Source organism: Oculina patagonica, chromosome 5, assembly GCF_052425735.1.
Source record: "Oculina patagonica isolate OP01 chromosome 5, crgOcupat, whole genome shotgun sequence".
In the NCBI taxonomy this organism is placed as follows: Eukaryota; Metazoa; Cnidaria; class Anthozoa; order Scleractinia; family Oculinidae; genus Oculina; species Oculina patagonica.
In genome coordinates this window covers 10,153,233-10,175,838 of record NC_135762.1, presented here as the reverse complement: position 1 = coordinate 10,175,838, position 22,606 = coordinate 10,153,233, and the positions used below count along the sequence as shown (strand labels likewise).

At 39.4% G+C, this 22,606-nt stretch overlaps 2 protein-coding genes across 4 annotated transcripts in view; one reads left to right on the top strand and one right to left on the bottom strand.

Moving 5' to 3' along the window:
• Positions 1-229: 229 nt before the first annotated feature.
• Positions 230-22,606, top strand: part of LOC144655370 (fibroblast growth factor receptor 4-like) — a 92,538-nt gene continuing 70,161 nt past the window's right edge. The window contains exons 1-16 of one of the 3 annotated variants that reach the window (XM_078515614.1): positions 230-525; positions 2,718-3,020; positions 3,958-4,266; positions 7,008-7,361; positions 8,590-8,916; positions 9,449-9,760; positions 10,740-11,087; positions 11,369-11,635; positions 12,143-12,327; positions 13,015-13,312; positions 14,453-14,754; positions 15,440-15,633; positions 16,242-16,485; positions 16,899-17,065; positions 18,452-19,047; positions 19,168-19,485. In XM_078515614.1, the coding sequence (XP_078371740.1) occupies positions 441-525; positions 2,718-3,020; positions 3,958-4,266; positions 7,008-7,361; positions 8,590-8,916; positions 9,449-9,760; positions 10,740-11,087; positions 11,369-11,635; positions 12,143-12,327; positions 13,015-13,312; positions 14,453-14,754; positions 15,440-15,633; positions 16,242-16,485; positions 16,899-17,065; positions 18,452-18,809 (4,053 nt within the window). In that variant the 5' untranslated portion in view covers positions 230-440 and the 3' untranslated portion in view covers positions 18,810-19,047; positions 19,168-19,485. Of the gene's footprint in view, positions 526-2,717; positions 3,021-3,957; positions 4,267-7,007; positions 7,362-8,589; positions 8,917-9,448; positions 9,761-10,739; positions 11,088-11,368; positions 11,636-12,142; positions 12,328-13,014; positions 13,313-14,452; positions 14,755-15,439; positions 15,634-16,241; positions 16,486-16,898; positions 17,066-18,451; positions 19,048-19,167; positions 20,175-22,606 lie in introns of those variants that run through there. The other 2 variants (XM_078515612.1, XM_078515613.1) reach the window with 2 other exon arrangements.
• Positions 21,732-22,606, bottom strand: part of LOC144655377 (fibroblast growth factor receptor 4-like) — a 92,256-nt gene continuing 91,381 nt past the window's right edge. Inside the window, exon 14 of the transcript XR_013571080.1 lies at positions 21,732-22,308. The gene's annotated coding sequence lies outside the window, so the exon portion shown is untranslated. The remainder of the gene's footprint in view (positions 22,309-22,606) is intronic.

Sequence of the window (22,606 nt, the reverse complement as noted above, 5' to 3'; positions counted from 1 at the left end):
ACAAAAAAAAAAAAAATCTAGCTAGCTGGCTTATCTATGTTAAGATGTAGAAAGTGTAAATGTTTTATTTTTGGGAGTTGATAATTACAGTCTAAATAAAGAACTTGTGAAATCGTGGAAATATTTTGAATTTTCCAGATAATGCGTGCCTCGCGTCGGAGTTTATCGCCGTGACGTAATGAGTCAAGGTAAAACTAAACTGGCTCCTGATTGGCTGAGGTCAACACACCTAAACATACTACACTTCCTGTGAAATACGAACTTCGAGTCAGAGACACTGCAGAAGAACAAGAACGCGCTGAATTGCGAGAATTTTTAAAAAGAAAAAACGACTTATTCGTCAAAAGAAAATTCATAGCCAATCAGTTAGTAACTATTCTGTGAAATATCGACGCGGAGAAAGGAAAAGAACTGCCTTCGTTCCGCCATTTTGTTTAAAAATGGCGGCATCGTCGCTGGAGTGTATCAGGGCGCTCCTTGTTTGTGGTCTCATCTCTTGTGCTTTTCTTGTTTTAACGGCTCCAGGTATGTATATTACTGTTTTATCAAACAAGATTGCCTTTGTTTTCACGTACAATCTGTGAGATGACGATATTTATGAAAGAAATACAATTTTGAGTTAAATAAGCTTACATGTGCATGCATGTAGAAACTAAGTTTACAACTTCACCATAAGTTACCTTAATTAAACGTTCGTCGTTGCAAATAAACAAATTTATATATATGCCCAAACTTATATTTCATCGTTTAACGAGGGAGATCTGTACTGTTTTTATTATTGTGAAGAAAATCATAAGCTTTACATAACGGCTATATAGCATCGATCAATATGAACAAATGAAAATGCCGGTCATTCAGGTCTCTGTTTGAACGATAACATCGATGTTGACAATCATTCCAATCTTGGGTTTGTTCCGCAGGTTCAGGCAAGTGGGAATTTTATCTTGTGATTCATTCTGCCCAGTTGTAAATGTGAATTTTTAAGAAAATCCATTTGTTAGTGGAAATAATAAGCATTTTGTTCATATTTGTGGTCTCGAAATGTAAGAATTTACAAGCTTGCCCACCCTTTTGGCCTTTGGACTAAAAATAATAAGCTTAAAGTATTTCTACTTCCTTTCCGTTCGGATTTTCTTGGAGCAGATAAGAGAGATTTTTATTTCGAGCCACTCCTGTTGTACACATGTCAGAAAACGTAGACACCATGTTGTTTTACACTGTGATTTGACTGAAAGTATTTAAAAATCAACAAGTCTTTTGTTTTGCAAAATTATGCATGCATCCTTGTTGTTCTGGGAAAATTTACTTCAATTGTTAAGTTAATTATAAGATTAACGTGCCCTGCTGTTAATAACAAGAAAGTAGTTAAATCTATTTTGCTAAGAGTCTGAACAGTTGAATAGGGTTACTTCTCTTTCAAAAAAAGCCTGGCATATCCTATTGAAGGTTCGGTAATAGAACCCAATCGAACACCAATCGTTCGATTGGGTTCGGTAATCGAACATAATCAAACTCACAATAAAATTTGGTCAATCGAACAAAATCGAACGTTCGATTACCGAACAGTCGACAATTGTACTCAATCAAACGTTTGATTACCGAACTCCTGTTGGTTTATATTGCGGTCATTTTGTATAGTGCACCGTCCCCCTGATTAGTCCTGTGTGATTTATTTATCAAGAGACAGATTCCGAACAAAATCGAATCGGATTGAGTTCAATTGGTTCGAAAATCGAACTTACAGCAAAATAGATTTTCGATTTTGTTCAATTACCGAACCCAATCAAACGATTGGTGTTCAATTGGGTTTGATTGAATTTTGGTTTGATTTTGTTCAATTGGATACACTGGAAAAAAAGACAACCTGTTTTATGGTTTTACAGTTGCCTGCCAAGTGATTTGGCCTTTGAATGGTAGTGAGGCTGGAGGTGACCTTGCATTGATACAAACCTTTCTGCTTTATTATGTAAATGCAAACTAGTAAGCATCAGAACAACATGATTTACACAACAAAAGCAGTGAGGTCTGTATCAAAACAAGGTCACCTTCAGCCTCACTTCCATTCAAAGGCCAGGTCACTGAGCAGACAACTGTAAAATGGCCTATTATAGTCTGTCATTTTCGCAGTTTTGAGTGGCAGTTTGCGGCTACATTCCTATTTTTTGCCAGTTGTCCGTCAAGAAATTATAGTGGTCTTCGGTCTTTAGGAGAAAACTAAAACTTTTTGTGGTCTTGTAGAACAAAATATGGCAGTTTGCAGGATGTTTGACCTCCTATAATAGGCCCTCTTATTCAAGACAGGTTGCGCTAAAATTTCTCAAAAATAATTTTTCTTGCTCTCTTTTATATTAACGCAGAATAGTTCTGTACCTTACAAAACTTTTATATTGGCAATCCAGGTTGCAATAGAAAAGTATGATGTGGAAAAACTATGTTAAACGTGTACTGTACAATGACCAATTTACTCCATAACGCACGCTTACAGGGAATCATGGTAGTTGTATTTATTGTTTCCAAATCTAGCGCATGTTTTGATGAATACAACTACCATGATTTCCTGCAGGGGTGCGTCATAGAGGGAATCAGGCATTTCTAGTCCAGACCATATTATTTTATTTATGGAGACAGTCCTGCAAATTAACTCTCTCTCTCTCTCACTGTACACTGTAGTTTCCTACTGTTTTTCTACTCACCAAATAAATGTTTGTTGACTGTAGGTGCTGGGGCGCTGAAATTTCTCAATCCACCAGCCATTGTATTGCAGGGCTTCTTGGGCTTAAACATCGATATAAACTGCACAACTGATGATCCAAATGCTACAGTCTCCATCTTGTACACCAAAAATTTCGCAACTTGGACTGAAAGAACTGTTGAACCAAATAAACTAATTTTAAATGGACAAGTTTTCACACTGTTGAACCTAGTTGTCGGTGATGGTGGAAGGTACAACTGCAAAGCAACAGCTGCAGGCCAAATGATTCGCTGGCCAATGTCCTCTGGCTACATGATACTTCAGTCAGGTGAGCTAATTACACAAAATCGGCTGATTTTTGCCTCTCACTGTTCAACTACATGTATCAACAGCAGATAGAAACTGAGAACTATCAAATTATTAATTTTTAGCACAACCAAAAGAGACCAATCTGTTTAACAAAAAAAATCAGGGAAAGTGGATTAGTTTTGGCTTGCGCTTGGTCCGGGGTACAATGTAGTTTATCAAACAGTAGACTACCCTTGCATAGCCAATCAGATTGCCAGTCTGCCTTAATGTAATAGTTGACCAATACAGTGGGTTATGATACCCCTTTAGGACTGTTCACGCGCAGATCGCTCTGGCGCTTTTGATTTAAATACAAACCCCTACAAACCACGCATTTTCTGAAAGCGTAGTAGTTCCAGATTGGGCAATTCCAGAAAATATCCGTACCATACCACGCATTATCCCCCCATGCCCTCGGAATTCCAAAAAAAAAAAAAAATTACTATGAACATGCCCAACTGAATAAAAGGCAGTATTCTACATTGCCAAAATATTTTTTATTAGCAATGTCAAAATAATATTGCTGTTAATTGATGTGATCATGCTGTTGACAAATATAATAAAGATTGACAACTTTTCTGTACATTACAAACAAGATGGCATCCAAGCGAGCTCTTGGCCTCTGCTGCCCGGCCCACTACTCCAGCTGCATGTATCTTGCCTACTAATTTGAAACATTTTGACTTGGCTGTATAAATACATAGATTCGCTATGTATGTATATTATTATCACTATATACCGGTATGTATATTATACATGTACAGTACATGTTTGTGTGCACAATTATTTACATTTTTATCATTTTGCAGTGTGATATGACTTTTGTAGTACTGCTTACAAAATAATGTACATGGTGTGCTGCAATTGCTATTATTTTTATTAGTAAACAATGTGTCGTTACTTTTTTTACTTTATAGGACAGTTGCCAAAGCATTTCCAATTGGTCCCTAACATTGCACTGATTCTGTTGCGAGGAGGAGATGGGCAAATTTTGTGTGAAACTGAAGGTGTTACAGTTAGCAAGCTTCAATGGAAAAAGATAACTGCCTCAGGAGAGGAAAATGTCCCAGACAGCATGGTCACTAATGTTATGGATAAACCCGAAAATTTAGTGAAGGCTATTTTAAAGATTACAAATGCTCAAACGCAAGATGGTGGTGATTACAAATGTGTACTGACGGCTTTTGGCAAGACGGATCATAGGCTAACAAGTATAAGAGTTGATGGTAAGTTTGTGTCAGGTGAATAGACCATTTTACAGTTGCCTGCCAAGTGACCTGGCCTTGGAATGGTAGTGAGGCTGGAGGTGACCTTGTTTTGATACAGACCTCACTGCTTTTGTTGTGTAAATCATGTTGTTCTGATTGCTAACTAGTGTTCATTTACATAATAAAGCAGAGAGGTTTGTATCAATGCAAGGTCACCTCCAGCCTCACAACCATTCAAAGGCTAGGTCGCTTGGCAGCAGGCTTTTAGCCAGGATTTAGAAAGTGGGAACTCGTTCATTTTTTTTGTGGGCCGATGGCCTCTAAGAGGTGATTTCGGCGATTCTGAGCAGCTGTAAACGTCTTTCAATTAAGCTATTAAACCGTTACAAAACTACATGTACATGTATCCTTTCCTCAACTTACCTTGTTTAACATTGAACTATATTTGGAACAGAAACTCCAGTTGTTATGAACAGTGATTGAAATTTGAAGTTGTCAAGCCACGAACTTACACAAAAGAAAGGATATGCACCCACGTGCGTATTTATTTTTAGCACCCGGCAGAGTAGCCTGGGCACGACTTGGGGAGTTAATATTATTCAACAGCGGCTTTGCTTGTGAAATCGCTTCGCTTAACTTTGATTCATGCGAACAAAACAGTAAGGAAACTCGCTAAAAAAAGTGTAAATAGAGAAGAAAAACACGCCAGCAAGACTAAAACGACTCTTGAGAGCAAAAAGGAATGTTTACAAGTTTTTGTTAATTTATACACACTGTTTTGTTACATTAACCACAGAAGTTCGTAAAGTGCCACCCAAAACAGGCTGTCAAAAATCACCTATTTCTGAAAAGTACAGCTCAACGGCTGCCTGGCTAAAAGCCTGCTTGGCAGGCAACTGTAAAATGGACTGTATTGTAGAAGGTCATGGACAGAAAGATCAATTGAAGATGCGGGAGAAAGAACGTCCACTGGACTTTTTGGCTAATTCGAACATTATCGAAACAGCTCCAAATTGCGCATGCAGGTTTGTTTACGTGTGCTTAACACTGCCCTTTGTTTCATTTGGCTGCTCTTTAGCTCGTTTTTGAAAAATCACACATGCAAAAAAGGCATTTTGCAAGCTTACGTTCTCCCAGTCAGCTAGCAGTCTGAGTTTTCCAACGCATCGCATGTACATCTTTTCCTGCAGGGTTTCCCACGGTACCATAAATTAAAGGTGTTGGTGTGAGGCGCTGGGATCAAATCCTCCTCCCTGCCACTAGATGGATTTGTGTTTGGTTGTCCTGAATTTAACTCCTCTACACTTTGTAAATGAGGCGCGGTGGCCTAATGGTTAGCGCGCTCGACTCCGAGTCGAACGGCCCGGGTTCGAGGCCTGGCCCGGGCGCTGCGTTGTGTTCTTGGGCAAGACACTGTACTCTCACAGTGCCTCTCTCCACCCAGGTGTATAAATGGGTACCAGCGAATTTACTGCTGGGGGGTAACCCTGCGATGGACTAGCATCCCATCCAGGGGGGCGTAGCAATACTCCTAGTCGCTTAATGCTACGGAAACCGGGATAAGCTCCGGCTGTATGAGCCTCATGGCTCGGACACAGACTTTACCTTTTTTTTTTTTTTTATCTTACACTTTGTAAATACATATCTATAGCCAGCTAGTCAGCATCCTGCCAGTTGGGTTTTTTACAAGTTGATGTTTGATTTATAATAATATGTTGTTTACCTGGAATCTATTATACCGTGTCCTCAATTAGCACAGTACTTAGTGCTAAATACATTTGACACTTACATAAAAGTGATTTTATTTATTTTAGGTTCAAATGTTTTATGTTTAGTGAGCACTTATTTTAATGTATCGCAACATTCAGTCTGTCATTGTCTGCTTTGTATAAAATTACTTTTTCATAAAGATCTGCAAACTGATTTTTTTTATTTGGTGTCCAAACGCAAAAGCCTTGGAATTTAAGGCAAAGTCTCCAAAAAATCTCTAAAATGTCTTTGCTGTGTAATAAAGCTATATTTGACCGAAATTTTAAGTAGTAGATAAAATATGAGCGGGAGATCTGTATGGGCGTTTACAATGGCGAGCCGATAGGCGAGCCATTGTTAACGCCCATACAGATCTCCCGCTCATAAATTTTATTCTACTTGTGAAATGAAAACAATAAATTGAATGCAAAGTTTTGTTATGCGAATCAGTAGAGATCTGTATCAAAAGTTAATGAATACTAATTAGCTGAGCAGGAGTCTGTATCAAAAGTTAATTCTATTGTTTGATTTGTATTGGGGTTTATAGTGGTGTACATGTGATCTCTATACAGTGCTGGGATTGGTTTGCACCCTCATGAATAGTTAATGAATTTTACAATACATGTATGAGTAGTCTTCTGTCAGCTGATTTTTTTTATCACTGCCGAGATTGTCATGATCACTTGTGCAAAACGTCATTTCAAACATTGACTGATGGGAGTCCTAGACACATTTCTGCAGGTGTTTTGATTTCTGACATTGCGTATCAATACAAACTGTGGTAAACCACAACAAAATAACATGTCAACTGTGTTCCAAATACAAATGACTTTTCTCTGCAAGTTTAAAACTAATTTGATGGTTCATTTATCTCCAAGTTGTACTGTGTGTGTGACAGATGAACATGATATTTTTTTAGTCTATACATGTACATGTATGTAGTTTACTTTAAATTATTGTGCATACATGTACTGTATGTCAAAAATAATGACGTCTTGCCCTGTTTATAGATCCTACAGCACCAAGAATTTCTTCCTTGGATGGACCAAGCACTATTCGAGAAGGGGCACAAACAGTCATCAAGTGTGTAGCACAAGCATCTCCAAAATCCGATGTACACTGGTACAGAAATGACAGGAAGTTAGATGTCACAAACTGTACAGGTCCAGACGACAAAAGCTGCGAAAAGATTATCTATGAGGTTTATGAAGTAAATGTAAGACCAGCATTACATACTACTTTCACTGAACAAGTGCTTAAAATACGCAGTGCAGTGTATCCCAGAGATCAAGGGAAGTTTGAGTGTATAGCAACGAATGGTGTTGTTCCATCTGCTAAGCAGGCTTTTGATCTGAACGTGCAAGGTACAGTACTGCTCAGAAATAAGCGTCAATTGCATATGCACCTTATATGCACATACATGTACAGTGAATGCACACGCATGTACGCATACGCACATATGCACATGTTGGCCATGTTGGCCATGTTGGAGCCCGGGGGGGGGGGGTACTTGGGTAAATTAATTTTTGTTGGGTATGTGCCGCTGGCCTCTCAGAACCCCTTCCCCATTATAGTCTTATTCTATGGCCAATTATAGACCCCATCTTAGTCACTTTTGGGTAAATATAATTTTTACGACCCCAACTTAGTCACTTTCTGGGAGCTGTTTGTCAAATATTGAACAACAGCAATAAATACGGTAACATTTTTTTCGGCGAATATTTCCGTTCATAAATCACAACTTGCCAGATTTTCGTACTCTCAAAATCCCGGAAAAGTGTGACCCCATTCTAGTCACCCTATAAAAAATGCTTGAAATGGCGACCCCATTATAGTCAGTCCAGTCGTGAAAATGCGACCCCATCCAGCGGCACATCCCCATTAGCCCATTTATAGGAAGTGCCCCCCCCGGGTGTTGGAGGAGTGAAACAATAAAAGATATTTGCATAAAAAATGATTTTTTTTTTTTTAAAAAAAGGAAAATCATTTTATTGTTTTACTCCTCCAATATGGCCGCCATGAACACACTCTATATTAATTTTGTCCAATTCACTTGAATCCTTGGCACCAAAATTGGCTTGGAAAGATCTGCAGGATGTTTACATAATCTCTGCATAAGGAAGAGATTTGAGAAACTGGGTTTAAAAAAATGCGTAGAAATTTGAGTGAAAAACTTGTAGGAGAATTAATTTTTGTCTCTACCTCCTTTGGCTCCTTGATGACAAGAATTTCCTGTTTGAATGATGCTTTTTGGGAATTCTTGAACTACAACCAAGCGTATTGGAAGGCCAGCAACTGCAGGAAAAAGATAAGAAAAGAAAAAAAAACAGAAAGTGAAAAAAAAAGCGTAAGTGGTAGGGCACTTTCTGACCCAAAACCATCTCCAAACTACTAGTGGAAAGAAAGGCATGCCTTCATGTTGCAAGTGGTGTTAATGTAGCTCGTGTACTTCAACCGGAAAATGTCAAAATATCCAAAGAATAATTATTATTGATAATGCCTTTATCAAAAATCTCTGGGAGTCAATGGGTTAAGAAGAACTCTTTTAATTAACTCTCAATTTATTGTTTATTTTCTTGTTTCCTGTTATAGCTGCACCAGTACTTAACAAAAGGTCAGATACAGTGTTAGCTATTGACGGCGTGGGAACAGAGGTGTCTTGCTTAGTAGACAAGAGCAACCCCTTGCCAACATTCACCTGGCAATACCAAAATTTGGATTGTCCAGATGCTGATTCCTGTCTGCCAGATGAAAATCAGTGGAAATCTGTTCCTGGAAATCTGATGATCACACCCACAAACACACCAACAAATAAAAGTGTGGTGAAAGTTGAAAAAGACCAGTTAGCGTCTTTCTATCGGTGCAAAGCAGTGAACACTGTAGGAAATGATTCTTTTGATGTCAAACTTGTTCGCCTTGGTAAGAAGTTGTCTACTGTTTTCATTGATAAGAATAGAGTCATGCAGATCACTTAATTTAACAATATAATTATATTATTACAAGACTCTATGCTTCTGAAGGGTTTTCTGTGATCACATATTTGTCACTTTACAATAATGTTGTTATAAGACTTCATGCTTCTGAAGGGTTTTCTGTGACTTCCTATTCACAAGAAGTCAATCGATCTTTGGATTGTGTCAAGAAGAACATGAGTGTTAAAAGAGGCTATGTCACGCAATTTTTGGGCAATTTCAGCACTGACCAACTGGTCATAGAATTAACTCACAGAAATACATGTATCACAATAATGGCTTTCCAAACAATGTGCAACATTGTTTGCAAATTCACTTTGAATAAATTTACAGTTCTGAATTATTTAATAACCTTGCTGAATTAACCTTGCAATTTTTTTTTCTACTGTACCCGCAGTTAATTGTAGTACTAAAATAATTGTATTTAAAAGTTGAGAGTGATGTTGAATAAATAAAATTTAAAATATTTCAATCAACAGCAAAAGCCAAGAAATTGACAGAGTTTGACCCTAACAGTAAAACACAGTTTAATGAAGAGTCTACTTTGCGGCTTGTCTGCTTTGACCGGTGTGGTACATTCTGCCCTGTTGCTCACTTCACAAAAGGTGGCGAAAAACTTTCCCATGAAAATGATGCACGTGTGAATGTCACAGTATCACAGAGTCCAACATCTGCAGAAAACAGGCTTGTGTTAACTATCAAGAACTTGACGCTGAATGATTCAGGAAGCTACAGATGTGTGTCAAGTGCAAACCTGGACAAGTATGATGAAGTCAACGTCACCATTCACAGTAAGTGGTCCCATGTCATGACTGTTGGTATTACACTGTACAAAGTAAGCTTGCATGTGAATTGAACATTAGAGCGGTTTTCACTTGAGTGTCGAAAGTTAATTGCGTTTGCTTTGGTTTTGCATTGCTTCGCTTAGTGATTGGCTTAAAAATCTCGCGCCACTTTCTCAGCCAATCAGAACTAAAACCAAAACCAATTGTGACTCGCTCGCGCATGTTTTCCCGCGCTTCGTGCCGGCTTCATGTATTTGCTTCGACTTTTGATTGGTTCACTGGATTGTCTGTGTCCTTTGTGATTGGCCAGAGTAATTACTTTGGTTTTGGTTTTACGACACTCAATTGAAAACTGCTCTACACGACTGATCAAGTGATAATCTAAGTGCCACTTTGAAATGGGAGAGAACTACATACTGTGAACTGCAGCTTGCAGTTGCAGGACGCATCTTGCATTTAAACCTAGTAAAATTGGCCCAGCTCACCGCGAGTCTCTCGTAGCTCAGTTGGTTAGAGTGCCCAACCTGTATCTGGGAGGCCATGGGTTCGATTCCTGTCAGAGACTCAGATTTGTTTCTTTCTCCCATGCTCCCATAACATTTTACTTTATCGACTCTGCAGTAATAAAGTTTAGTAAGTGATCAAAGAGACTACTGTACTAAGGTCGAGGTCAATGTGATATACCTGTACATCAAAAAGTCATGTAAATGGCTATTCTTTGTTTGAGGAATAAGTCCTTTTCAAGTCTGCATTAACTATTTGAGAAAGTCTTTTTCTTAATATTTCAAACTCGATTTGATTTTTGTTTCTCGAAATTTAAGTCACTCGAATTTCAAGATACAGGAGTTGAGTTTTGAGGATCAAGTCGAGACTGTCAACTTACAATGTACTTTTGAGCAGTACTGTATCCCTCAAGCTACAGAAGAATTGAAGACATGCAGGAGGATTAATGTAATTGTTTACCCAAGCTGTGATTTCTTCGCAGGGCTGGTTGCACCTGAGATCGGTGCTCTACGCAGTAAAACTTTGGTCCAAGGTAGTGACTTGTGGCAGACGCAGTTGTTTTGCAATGTCACTGGAAACCCGAAGCCTAAAATCACTTGGTTCTTCTACAAGGATGGTAAAAGCATTCAAGTGAACAGCAACAGCAATGGCCTTCAGGGCGATGCTGACAACTGCAAGCAACGCACAGATTCTTATTATTATTTGCGGAGTAATGATCCCAGATACTTTGTCATCTGTAACCCTGAGAAAAAGCACACAGGAGAATACCAGTGTCGTGCCAGCAACACAAAGGGAGAGAAGTCCCAGAGTGCATTTATAAATGTGCTGAGTAAGTACATGGCTTTAACAGCACTATTATGACAAGCTGTAATGGTCAAGCATGAAAATAATGGCGACTCCAAAAGTGAACTTCTTTAAAGTAATTGTAATTATTATTGCTTGCTCATGCAATAAAGATTTGACTGTGTTTGGCTTCAATGTAAGAAGACATGATTGGCACTTGCCCATTTTCTTTTAATAATTGTGCGTGGCTGTCTCTTGTTACGTGTGATGTCAAGCAATGTACTCAGGCCACTTAATATTTCCTTATTTCATGTGTGCCTTAAACAGTGAAACCAGTGATAATGGAACCCAGTGATGGCTACATAACACCAGCAATGGAGATAGGTAATTCATTGAACCAGACCTGCAGGGCAGATGGCAACCCGCTTCCTAACATCACTTGGGTGAAAAACAGTACAGGGGAGGTCTTAGGAACAGAGAGCGGCTCACTACAGCTCAGGGTCAAGTCACTTGAAGATGATGACTTTGGAGATTATAAATGTGTTGCTCGTAATCACCTGGGAAGTCATGAAGTTTTTATAAAAGTGCAAAAAGGTTAGTACATTGTTTTGGTGTTTCATGCACACAACCTGTATACATGTAGCTCTAAGTCTGCCATCCAACTATGTCATGGTATTTGAAGTCATTTTCATTCTGATTTCTTTTAAATTTGATATTTGTTTCAGAGATTCGAGGTTACTGAACAGGTTTGCAGGTCAATTTTTTCCAAAATTGAGTTACATGTATTTTGGCGTATGTAAATTATTTAGTCTACATGTAGGCTTTCTTTAGCAGAAAAAAATGCGAAACTCTTTTCACTTCGGAAATAACAAATTTCATTTTATGCGTAACCCATTACATGACAGCCTAAAGGTGTTGTGACTGTCAACACTGCTGAACCTCCTGCGAAATTTAAGCGTGGGAGAGCATTCCTTGCTTGTCCTCTCCTCTGTGTTTATGGCTGTCCTAGTTGTAGTTTGAGATGGAAGAAACAAGAAAAAAAAAAAAAGAAAAAGTTTCAGTGTACTCGTTAACACCAGGTCATATTTTCTTCTTGTTTAGCTGGATCATCTGAAGCTCGAGGGGATGATCCGCCACTAAGTACAGGTGCCTTGGTTGGAATTGCTATTGCTGTGGGTGCCGTGGTGCTTATCGTGCTGGTGATTTGCATTGTTGTCTATCGCCGACAGAAGAAGCAGATTGACGAGTATAAGGAGATTTACTTCCTGAGGACATCAGACTACCAGGTATAGCGTGCAAGGAAATTTTGTATGCATGTCAAGGGCTATCCTGTGAACATGTAAACTACTTGTTTGTTGACTGTTTGTAAAGAGCTAAGGGACTGACCATTATTTTTTTGGAGGGGGGGGGGGGAAAATATTGAAAAAAATTGTTTGCAGGGCCTAAAAAGACAAAATAAATTGTTTGCAAACACGATAATATATATAACAAAAAAAGTTAGAATTTCGAAAAAAAAATGTTTGCAGAGGTGCATAAACTCAAAAAAAAAGTTTGCAGAGGAAAATTTTTCATCCCCCCCCCCCCCCCTCTCCAAGAAAATAATGGTCCGTCTCTACGGGGAATCTAACAGATTAAAATGGAAACTTAAACTTGCCTAAAAAGTGAAAAGGTTCGTTTTGAATAAGGAAGAATATTTTAGTATACAGGAAAACCAAAGGTTAAGTCATACACCCTGTACAGTGGTGAGTGTCCTAGTGCTTCCAAAAAGTTAGCTTCACGGCTCAGGTGTAAAGTGATACAAAGGCCTTGGGTTCAAATCCTGGTGAATTTTCATGGATACTTAAATTCTCAGCCTTTGATTACAAAATCTGCAAACACTACACTACTGCATAAACTCAGCAGTCTACAAAGTTGGTCTTACACATTTAAAGCCCGGTATTTCTATAACACTAAAACAATTTGTTTGTATTCAGATTGACCCCGATCGCAGCCTCCTGGAACAGTGTAATGATCTACCTTACGACCCAGACTGGGAGTTCCCTGAGGAGAGGCTTATCCTGGGGGATATCCTTGGTGCAGGCGCCTTTGGACAGGTTGTTAAGGCAGAGGCTATCGGCATCCTAGCTCTCGATCCACGAGACAAGAGTGCAGAATCCTTCAAGCGGCGCTCAAAGATTCGCAGGTCCTCAAGAGCCAAGGACCTCAAGAAGGAAGAAATAGTTGGAGGATGGAAAAACATCAGGGTCCCTGTAGCAGTGAAAACCTTAAAAGGTGAGTGTGCGGAGCTATCGGTCTTGCTCTAACCGGGTTTGCCACGGTCAGGGAAAAGTCAGGGAAAACAAAAAAAATTACAAAGTCAGGGAAAATCACAATTCTTGTTAAAGTCAGTGAAAAGTCAGGGAATTCAAATGCAATGCATTCAATTCCCGTGAAAAACGTAAAGAGATCGAATATGAAGAGAAGAATATCGATGGTCTGCAGAAGAAGCCGAAGCAAAATTAATGTAAAAGTGGATTTGGCTTATTTGATAATTTGCCCAATAAATGGTCAGTAAATTTTTTTTTAGAGGTCAGTAAAAAGTCAGGGAATTTTTTGGGTTCTAATGAGTAGCAACCTTGTCTATTGTTTCGAGGTTGTTTGTTGACTTGCTCGTTTTTTTACGTCATTCGTGATCCCCCCGTGCGTTGAAAATCGTGGTACAATCATTTTGTATACCAGCGGTAAAAAGTTACGCGACATCACAAAATTCTGCGCTTTTATGTCTACACGACGACGACAAAATTTTGGGATAAAAACATTGCATTTACATTTTTAGTGAAGACAGTTGTTCCCTCTTTACAATCACTGAATCCATGGCGTCGTAGTCGCGGTTGCTGTAGTTTCCCTTTTGCGGGAAAAAGATGGCCTGCTGCATCATCGTCCAAAAATCGCTGACTTGATCGTGAATACCCGATTCCCTCTATAGCCCACGCCTGCAGGGAATCACGGTAGTTGTATTCATCAAACCACGCGCGAGACTCAGCAACGATGCACATTGCCGAGTCTCGCGCGCAGTTTGATGAATACAACTACCGTGATTCCCTGCAGGCGTGCGCTATAGAGGGAATCGGGTATTGATCGCGTCGCAAGTTGTGAGAACATCGCTAGCCGTCCCAGACCTCGGGGAATATCAGATGATATCCCGTGCGCGATAGTCCCCATTTTCAAATGTTGTAGTTTACTTGTTTCAGGCGTTCGCTTAGTTAGTGTGCAGCACGAAAAACGGGATTAGCGCGAAGAACAGCGAAAAAAATGCTCTTCAACTTACCGTTGCCTGGAACAGGCAAGAAAAAGCCTGACAATCAATCAGTCAATTGATCAATCTCTCAGTCAATCAATAAATCAATATTTTACGTTCTTCTGTTGTTTCAGAGGGTGCTACCGAAGCAGAGTACAAGGACTTAGCGTCAGAACTCAAGATTCTCATCCACCTTGGACAGCACAAGAACATTATCAATCTCCTGGGAGCCTGCACTCGAGGCAAGCGTCTTATGATCATCATGGAGTTTGCTCCTCATGGCAGCTTGCTCTCTTTCCTTCGTAACAAGAGGGACATTTATGAACCCGATTGGACCAAGACTAAGAATGACCCAGAGAAAGAGTTTACTTTAGTCGATCTGGTGATGATCGGCTATCAAGTTAGTAGAGGGATGGCGTTCTTGGCATCAAAGAAGGTGAGAATTAAGTTGCAATTCGCCTACAAAGGTCCTCCTTACGTTTGGACGGTATTATTTTTGACATCGCTCTGTTGTTTCCCAAATTTCTCAGCCTGTCAAAGAGCCCACGAACAAAAGAAAATCGTGCATGACATTCTTTGTTTTGCATTCAGCCTTGCAATTAGAAAGTCAAAATTGTGGGACTTAATTAAAACGCTACGGAGGACCATGTTTCACTGTAAGGGTAGCTAGGCACAAAACGCACTAAGAAAGAAAGTATGATTTGACAAATTCTGAAGACGAGGCCAAAAAAATCGATAAGGCTTGAAGATACTTGGCTGTGGACAGTAATTTCTCAGTTTTCAGCTTTTTAAGTTCTGTTCAGTCCGTAGTTTTCTTGCCTACAGTTTACAAGTGAACCCTTTTTGCCCCGCTATATCGATCTCTCTGGGCAATATGGGTTACTTTAATACAGTAAAACGGCAAGGAAAAAAACTGCTTAAAATCTTTCATTATTTTAAATGTCACTGGCTGCGGACTCAATAGTCAGAACCATGCCGTATGACTAGATTTGACCAGTGATGCTGGAAAGGATTTATACAATCATTTCTCCCAACCAGTCTATAAGAAATGGACGGAGACCAGATAGGAGAATTTATATATTGAACTTGTACTGACTTAAACTGCGTATCCTCCTCTGTAGTGTGTTCATCGAGACTTGGCTGCAAGGAACATTTTAGTTGGGGACGATTATGCGATGAAGATAGCTGACTTTGGTCTAGCAAGAGACATTTACAAAGATGATCTTTATGTGAAGAAGACACAAGGCTTGCTTCCTGTAAAATGGATGGCTCCTGAATCACTGTTCGACAGAGTTTACACAGAGAAAACTGACATGTAAGTTGACAACTGAAGTCTTGTAGAAATCAGTAGTGTCTACATCAAACGCAGGGGCGGATCTAGGGGAGGGTGCAAGGGGTGCACGCACCCCTCCCCCCCCCCCCTCAAAAATGGCCTGTGTACTCACTTGTCACATTCGGTTTCTGGGCTTAAAAAACGCTAAATAAAGTAATGGGAATTCAATTGTACTGCAGTTTAACTTGAGTGTCTTAAATAAGTTGAGAGAAAGTGCATTTGTCAAACGAGTGGGGCTGACTTCATGTAAATGAATAACTTTTCAGGTCAGGAATGGTCAGGGAAAATAAAATTCTTCAAGGTCTCGGAAAAGTCAGGGAATTTTATTTAGAGTCAGGGAAATTGACATATTGAAGAAAAGTCAGGGAAAATTGAAATTATATTACAGCTAATGTAATACCATTGAGGAATGGAAGGAATATTCCAGGTCAATGTTATTTTAGCTATGTTTTTCCTTTTGGAAACGGAGGCAGGGGGCTACAACTACATGTATATCCGACATTTTGCATTTTTTTGGGGTCAAGGAAATTTGATTTTTATCAGGAAAAAGTCAGGGAACTTTAAAACTGATGACTTGGTTTTGTTTTCAGATGGTCGTTTGGCATCCTGTTGTGGGAGACCTTTACCCTTGGGGGTACTCCTTACCCTGGCCTCCCCACAGAGCAGCTTCTTGACTACTTAAGTGAAGGCAAGCGGATGGACATCCCGGCCAAGTGCCCATTGGAAGTGTATACTATCATGAGAGACTGCTGGCTTCACGACCCCGACCAGAGACCGCACTTTGTGACCTTGAACGAACATCTGGGGAAGATCTTGGAAAGAAACATGACAAAGGTACGAAATACCTGGCCCTGCAAAGAGCTACCTATATATATCAAAAAAATCACTTCCCAATAAAGGAAATTAACGCGAAAGAGGGCGCAACATTTCAAAATGAAGGAAACTAACGCGACGTAAGAAAAAAAACTTGTTGAGACAACAAGAACACGTTTATTTCAACACTAGGCGTATAATCCGAAACGGAAACAATGTTCGTGGTACTTAACGGTTAAGCGAAGGAATCTGACCGCTTCGTGCGTTCTTCACAGTTTCAGTGATACCAGCAGATTTCTACTCTGAAAAAATAATGCCTTGTCCTAGGAGTCAACTACTTCTGGCATGTATCGAGAAAAATTGGGGCCAAAATAATGGAAATAAAGCTTCAAAGAAATTGACGCTCATGCCGTCTTTGTCTGTCTGTGTTACAGGATAACCCCTACCTTACACTACAGATGGAGGAGGAAGAGGGAGCTGCCAGTGCGGGCTACTATCTGCAGCCGTGCGATTCAGACCTCCGTAACTCCAAGAGGTATGTGCAGTCACCTGTGCATTCTCCGTCAAGCGAGACTCCGTACAAGGATGGTGAAGGCCCCAGGTATGCTTATAAGGGTAGCTCTTAGTGTGCGTTTAAAACCAAAGCAATCACGCTGTACTGTCACAACAAACGTAAACTACTCAGTGTACTTATTAGAACTCGTAGCAGTGCCTTGTAACTAGCTTCAAGCTCGGGAAGTAGTTTAGCATCTGATTGGTTGAGATAATGGCACGAGGTGTATAGTCCAATCAGAGATCAGAGTAAGGCAATACAAGTCGCAGGTGGAGATTACCTTCGACTCTCAGTTAAAACAGTCTGGTGTTCAGTGTTATTCGAAGATAATTGTTGGTCAGTACTAAAAGCATATCTAGATTCTCGTGAAAAATCATACTTTTTAGCAACATCAACTAAATTTTGCCATTGAACTGACGTTTCTTTATTACTATGATAAAAGTTACTCATAACGGAAAAGGAAAGGGCTGTTTTCGATTGGATAACTAGAGTACATTAATTTTGCACATAGGTTTTCCCCGCTTGGTTGAGTGTATGGTGTTTAGTTCGTTCTGTTGTTTACATTTCTTGTGATCGGCAGCATGTAATTGCATTAAAAAAAATTGACATAACGACAGTAGTTACATAAAACCGCAACTTTTCAAGCTTCTTTTTTCAATAGAATTGTAAAAACTTGGAACACTATCTGTGACCTCGCCCCTCACGACAAATTTTCTAGCCTAAGTTTATTCAAATATTTTCTGCGCGCCACTTATTTTACTTTACTGGACACTACCTATGATATTGACATGCCCTGCACTTGGTTACTCTTCCGTAACTGCCCTTGCCACCGCTCTTAATTTTTGTGACTAATATTATCTGCATCTTGTTTTCTAACTATAGCTGTAAGTAATTAATTAGCTTTTATAACTTCAATTTTTAACTGTAAGTAATTAATTAGATTAATTGTATTTTTTTAATTTAAGATTTTTATCACCATTCTTACTAGATTTTAGGGTTGCGCCTCGCGTGGGTATCATTTAAATATTTTCCCGTTCGCGCAATTCCTTTTTGGTCCTTTTCTTATTATTGTAAATTTTGAGACCAAAAAAGTTGATAGACAGACAAGCAAGGAAAGGAAAAGACGCCTTAACTGACGAAGATTGGTTGGTTTCCGCCTTGTGCTTCAGGATCTTCAGTCGTGAATGGTTTTATTAACCCTTCAAATCCCACGATCAGGCGAATTTTCCGTCTCCTTGAATTCTCTTTACGAGGGTCGCGCGATACAGCGATCATGTAAAGACAAAAAGGAAATAAGAGCTCGGAAAAAAGCTTAATTGCTGAGTAAAATACCCCTTGAGTACTTTTTTCAGATTTATTTTTAGTTACCCTCAAGATAATTTTAACGTTTACAGCGCCCGTCTTGATGATTAATTCTTTGTGTACATCTCCCAGGTACGATTCCCCATTGCCAACTCTGCCACCAGGTCAAGACATCATCAGCGACGAGGACATTCAAAACGCACCCCTCCCTCCCATCCCTCCTTCTTATGAGGACGCCATGAGTGACGAAGACGAGGCAGCCAAACCAAGGATTTCTGCAAGCACCAACAGTGCCGCAGGGGAGAGTGGGATTGATGTGGACGGCATGGATGACGGAGGTGATTACATCGACGACGCACGAGTCGATTCCCCGTTCCTTCCCCCTGAAGGGAATAAAATGGTTGCCATAGAGATGGAAGGCCCTGCAAAGGTACCCAAAGCAGAGGTGTTGAACAAGGGAAAAAGGCGAAAGATCGAAACACAGCTTTGAGGTTTTGTTAGCCGCTGAGATTCGACTGGGGAAGCTGCTGAAATGTAACAGCTAAGGTGTTTTGCAGGGAATTGGCAGCACTGCAATTTCCATTCGGTTTGAAAATAAAAAGAAGGCATTCCCCACAATAACGGTATAGCAAATCATCCAAGGTAAAAACGGCACGCTGCTTTTTTTAAACTCTACTTCATAAAACTGTAAAGAACGAATGATGTCACGCAGTGTCGTAAACCAGTAGGCATTTGCGTCACGCAACACAGTACAAATCTCCAAGGTATAAATAGTGCATTATTTTTTTAAACTCTACTTCATTAAATTGTAAAGAAAGAATGATGTCATGCAGTGTCATAACAAGTAGGCATTTGCGTCACGCAACACCTACAGATATCATCCACATGCTGGTTACCATTTATAGGTGTAACGCAATTCTTTGCACCTGTTATGGGCGTGCGTGCAGACGTACACATCTGCGACGGAAAAGGAAGCGATTAGCGCATGTTTTCTTCACTGACGCAGGGACAAAATTTGAGAGGCTCTAGTAATCCTTCAATCCAATCAGGGCCCTCTCAGGGCCACATAAAAACGTCTGCAGACACGCTACAAAGTACATCAACATGTATAATTTTCTCGTATCGTGTGGTCGTACTCTAAGGAACGTACGAGAGGACTGTATATAGTTATTTAACCCAACATCCAACACTTAGGCAGTTTTGATAAAGCTATTTACATTTCAAAATCCTGTAAAAGAAATCTAATAATGTAAAATAAATTTAATTGCGTGCAAGTAAATCTGCATTCAAGTGGAAGGATGTTCTTAAGTTTAGTGTATAAGGGATATAATAATATTATATTTCATTTATACAATGCAGCGCGCAAGCTGATTGGTTACAAGCTATCCGCTACTGTGCGGATAAAGCTTATGTACATTTCAAGCATTTCATATAAACGCAAAAGAGGTTATCAGCTTACTAAATAACTCAGAGTCATGGAACAACACTTGACTAATCTCGGCTCGTTATTTTCAATCTCTCTTTAGGTTCTTTGAGCATGCATAAGGCTGATAAGCTACATGAAATTTGAGCCAAAAGCTATGGAAATAATATGCACTATATTTCCTTAAAAACTTTCTACCTATGCAATAGGCATCCCTTGTTTGAACGATGAACGTAAGTTTATATTAAAATCTGTATCGGTCGCATCGCGAACGCGCAAACTTCATATAGTTAGTATTTTAAAATAATTTAAATGGCATGAGAGGCATATTTTTGTGTTAGTGTTACTCGTTTTTGATCATTATCATTATTGTAATTTAGTTAAACTAAGTTAATAGGGCTATGAATAAAGAATCATTTTACTAACTCGAAATGTTTATTTGCTTGAGCGTGTTTCGGGTCCCGGGTGTTCAAAAGATGGATAACGCTGTCCTTAATCACTATCCGGTGGATAGCGTAATATGTTTTGTCAACACTTATCCACGGGATAGCGATTTATTCAGCGGGTAGCGTTATCCACCCCTGTACAACTGACCTATGGTCATTGTCATTAGTTATTCGTGTAGAGCAGTCCATATTCTAGTCTGTGTTAAAAAAAAATCCAAAAAACACGGGTTTAATCTACGGTTGTTTAGGACGATTCTATCCCTAATTAATTAGGGAGGGCCATATTGTAAACTACTGGGCCACCAGTAAACTATGTCACCCTCGTTAAATAGTGTCTTATTATTATTATTATTATTATTATTATTATTATTATTATTATTATTATTATTATTATTATTATTATTATTATGAAATAGCACATTACCAGTTGTGAAAGGACCAGCAATAAGTACACCGCTAATATCAACTTGCGCTATGTGTTTCGTCCTATCCTGTTCCAGACGCTCGGTTAGGCCCGGTCCAAATGTCGAACTTCACATGAGTCAAACCTTATGCAAATGACCAAAAACAATAGGTTTCATACATTTGCATAAGGTTCGACTCGCGTGAAGTTCGACGTTTGGCCCGGGCCTTAGTTAGAGAGCAGCGCGAAGATGGGCAAGTAGAAAATAAGCAGCAAACCCGTCGCCATTTCTTCCACTCTCCGTCGTTTGCGCTAATCCCGTTTTCGCGCTGCTTCCCCCCACCCGTAAGCCGGACAACCTCGTTCCCAGGGAAAAGCCCTGGGAACGAGGTTGAGGATCAGACGCCTGTAACAGGCCAGTTCCATCCGGGTATTCCAAACTGGAAAATTGCCTTCTTTGGTTTGGAACCTCTGATGAAACACTCCCACTCAGAGAAACTTAAAAAAAACGGTTAAATAAGGTCAAGCAAGAATCAAAGGAAATAAACATTTAATGAAAGACAACTTTGTCTCTATTTACATAATTTTACATCGCCTCTTTAATCGAAATAGGACCAAGACGATCGTATCTCCTAAATATCTAAAATAATAATAATAACAAAACTATTACTCTTACATATACAATCCTCAACAAAAGTATTTCAGAAGGAAAGTAAGTCTGCGTGTCCCACACCTACCAGCCCCCCCCCCCCCCCAACCCCTTTCCCGTCCCGCCCCTTCCCCGCCTCGACCCCACGTCGGCAACACGGTTTGTCCAGGGGCACTGTATTAGTTAAATGTACTATAATTACTGTAATCGGGAATAAGTGTACTGTCTTCCTAACTACTTTTGGTTTGGGTTGCAGTTATTTGATGAGCTATACTACAGGATTTGAGTCCTTCGTAACTGGTCTTTTAACCCGTGGATCGTGTCTAAGCTTGATACAACAGGGTTAATCTGATTCTAGATTTGTTGCTTATATAACTCTTTTATTGTCCATAATTTTATCGTTATCCCAATAATGGCGTCAAGTGTGACAAATGCCGCTCTATTCGTTAGAGTGCGTTGTATACTATGTAAAGCCATACACATCCTGAACGATCATAAAGTTGTTTATTTTAATTTCTTATTATTATTTTTTTAACTTCTATCTTGCCAGTTATCAATATTAGTTTTCAAACTCGTTGATATTTTATCAAATAACAATAGTTTTGAAGTTGGCATGGATAACAGGCCTTTACTTGCATAGATTTCGGCGATTTCCAATCGGTCGTTTTATTTTTACATAGTTTTCTTTTTTCACTATACTCGGTGTCCCATATCGAGCTCAAATAATCTCTCTCACGTTAGATATATTACAAGCTATTTTTTTTTTTTTTATAATTTTACACTGAACTTTCTTTTATCCAGTGGGCCAGGTATTTACGACTACTCGGCGTTAAAAATGCAGGAAGTTTAAAAGGGAAGAGTGCATTATTTTTTGGGGAATGTCCTTTCAATATCCTTAATGTTTTGCTTGGAAAACCCATAGAAGTGCGCACATGGTCTTTTGCCAAGTTTAAGAGCTACCAGAGTTATGGTTTATACCATTAATCAATGATAAGGCTTATAACATGTTACTTTCTAAAAATCAAATACCCTTGTCACGCCACCTAAACGAACTTCAGTGACTTAAAACTATAAGTCAGGAACATCGACAACAGTCTGTCCTTAAGTGTTATGTACATGTAGTATCAATTTAACTAAAGTTTACTCTGTTAAGGCCAGGCCAAACGGAGACGCAAGTAGGCGCAAGTTGAAAACTTGCGTCACCATTTGGCCAGGAATTGCGTGCTCTTGCGTTGACGAGCGATGACTTGCGTTCACTTTGGTCGAGATCAAATTTGCACGCAAGTCAACGCAAGTCTCGCTGTTTAATTCACGTCCTGAATTGCAGTAGCATTTAAATGGCTTATTGACAACTTACGTGAACTTG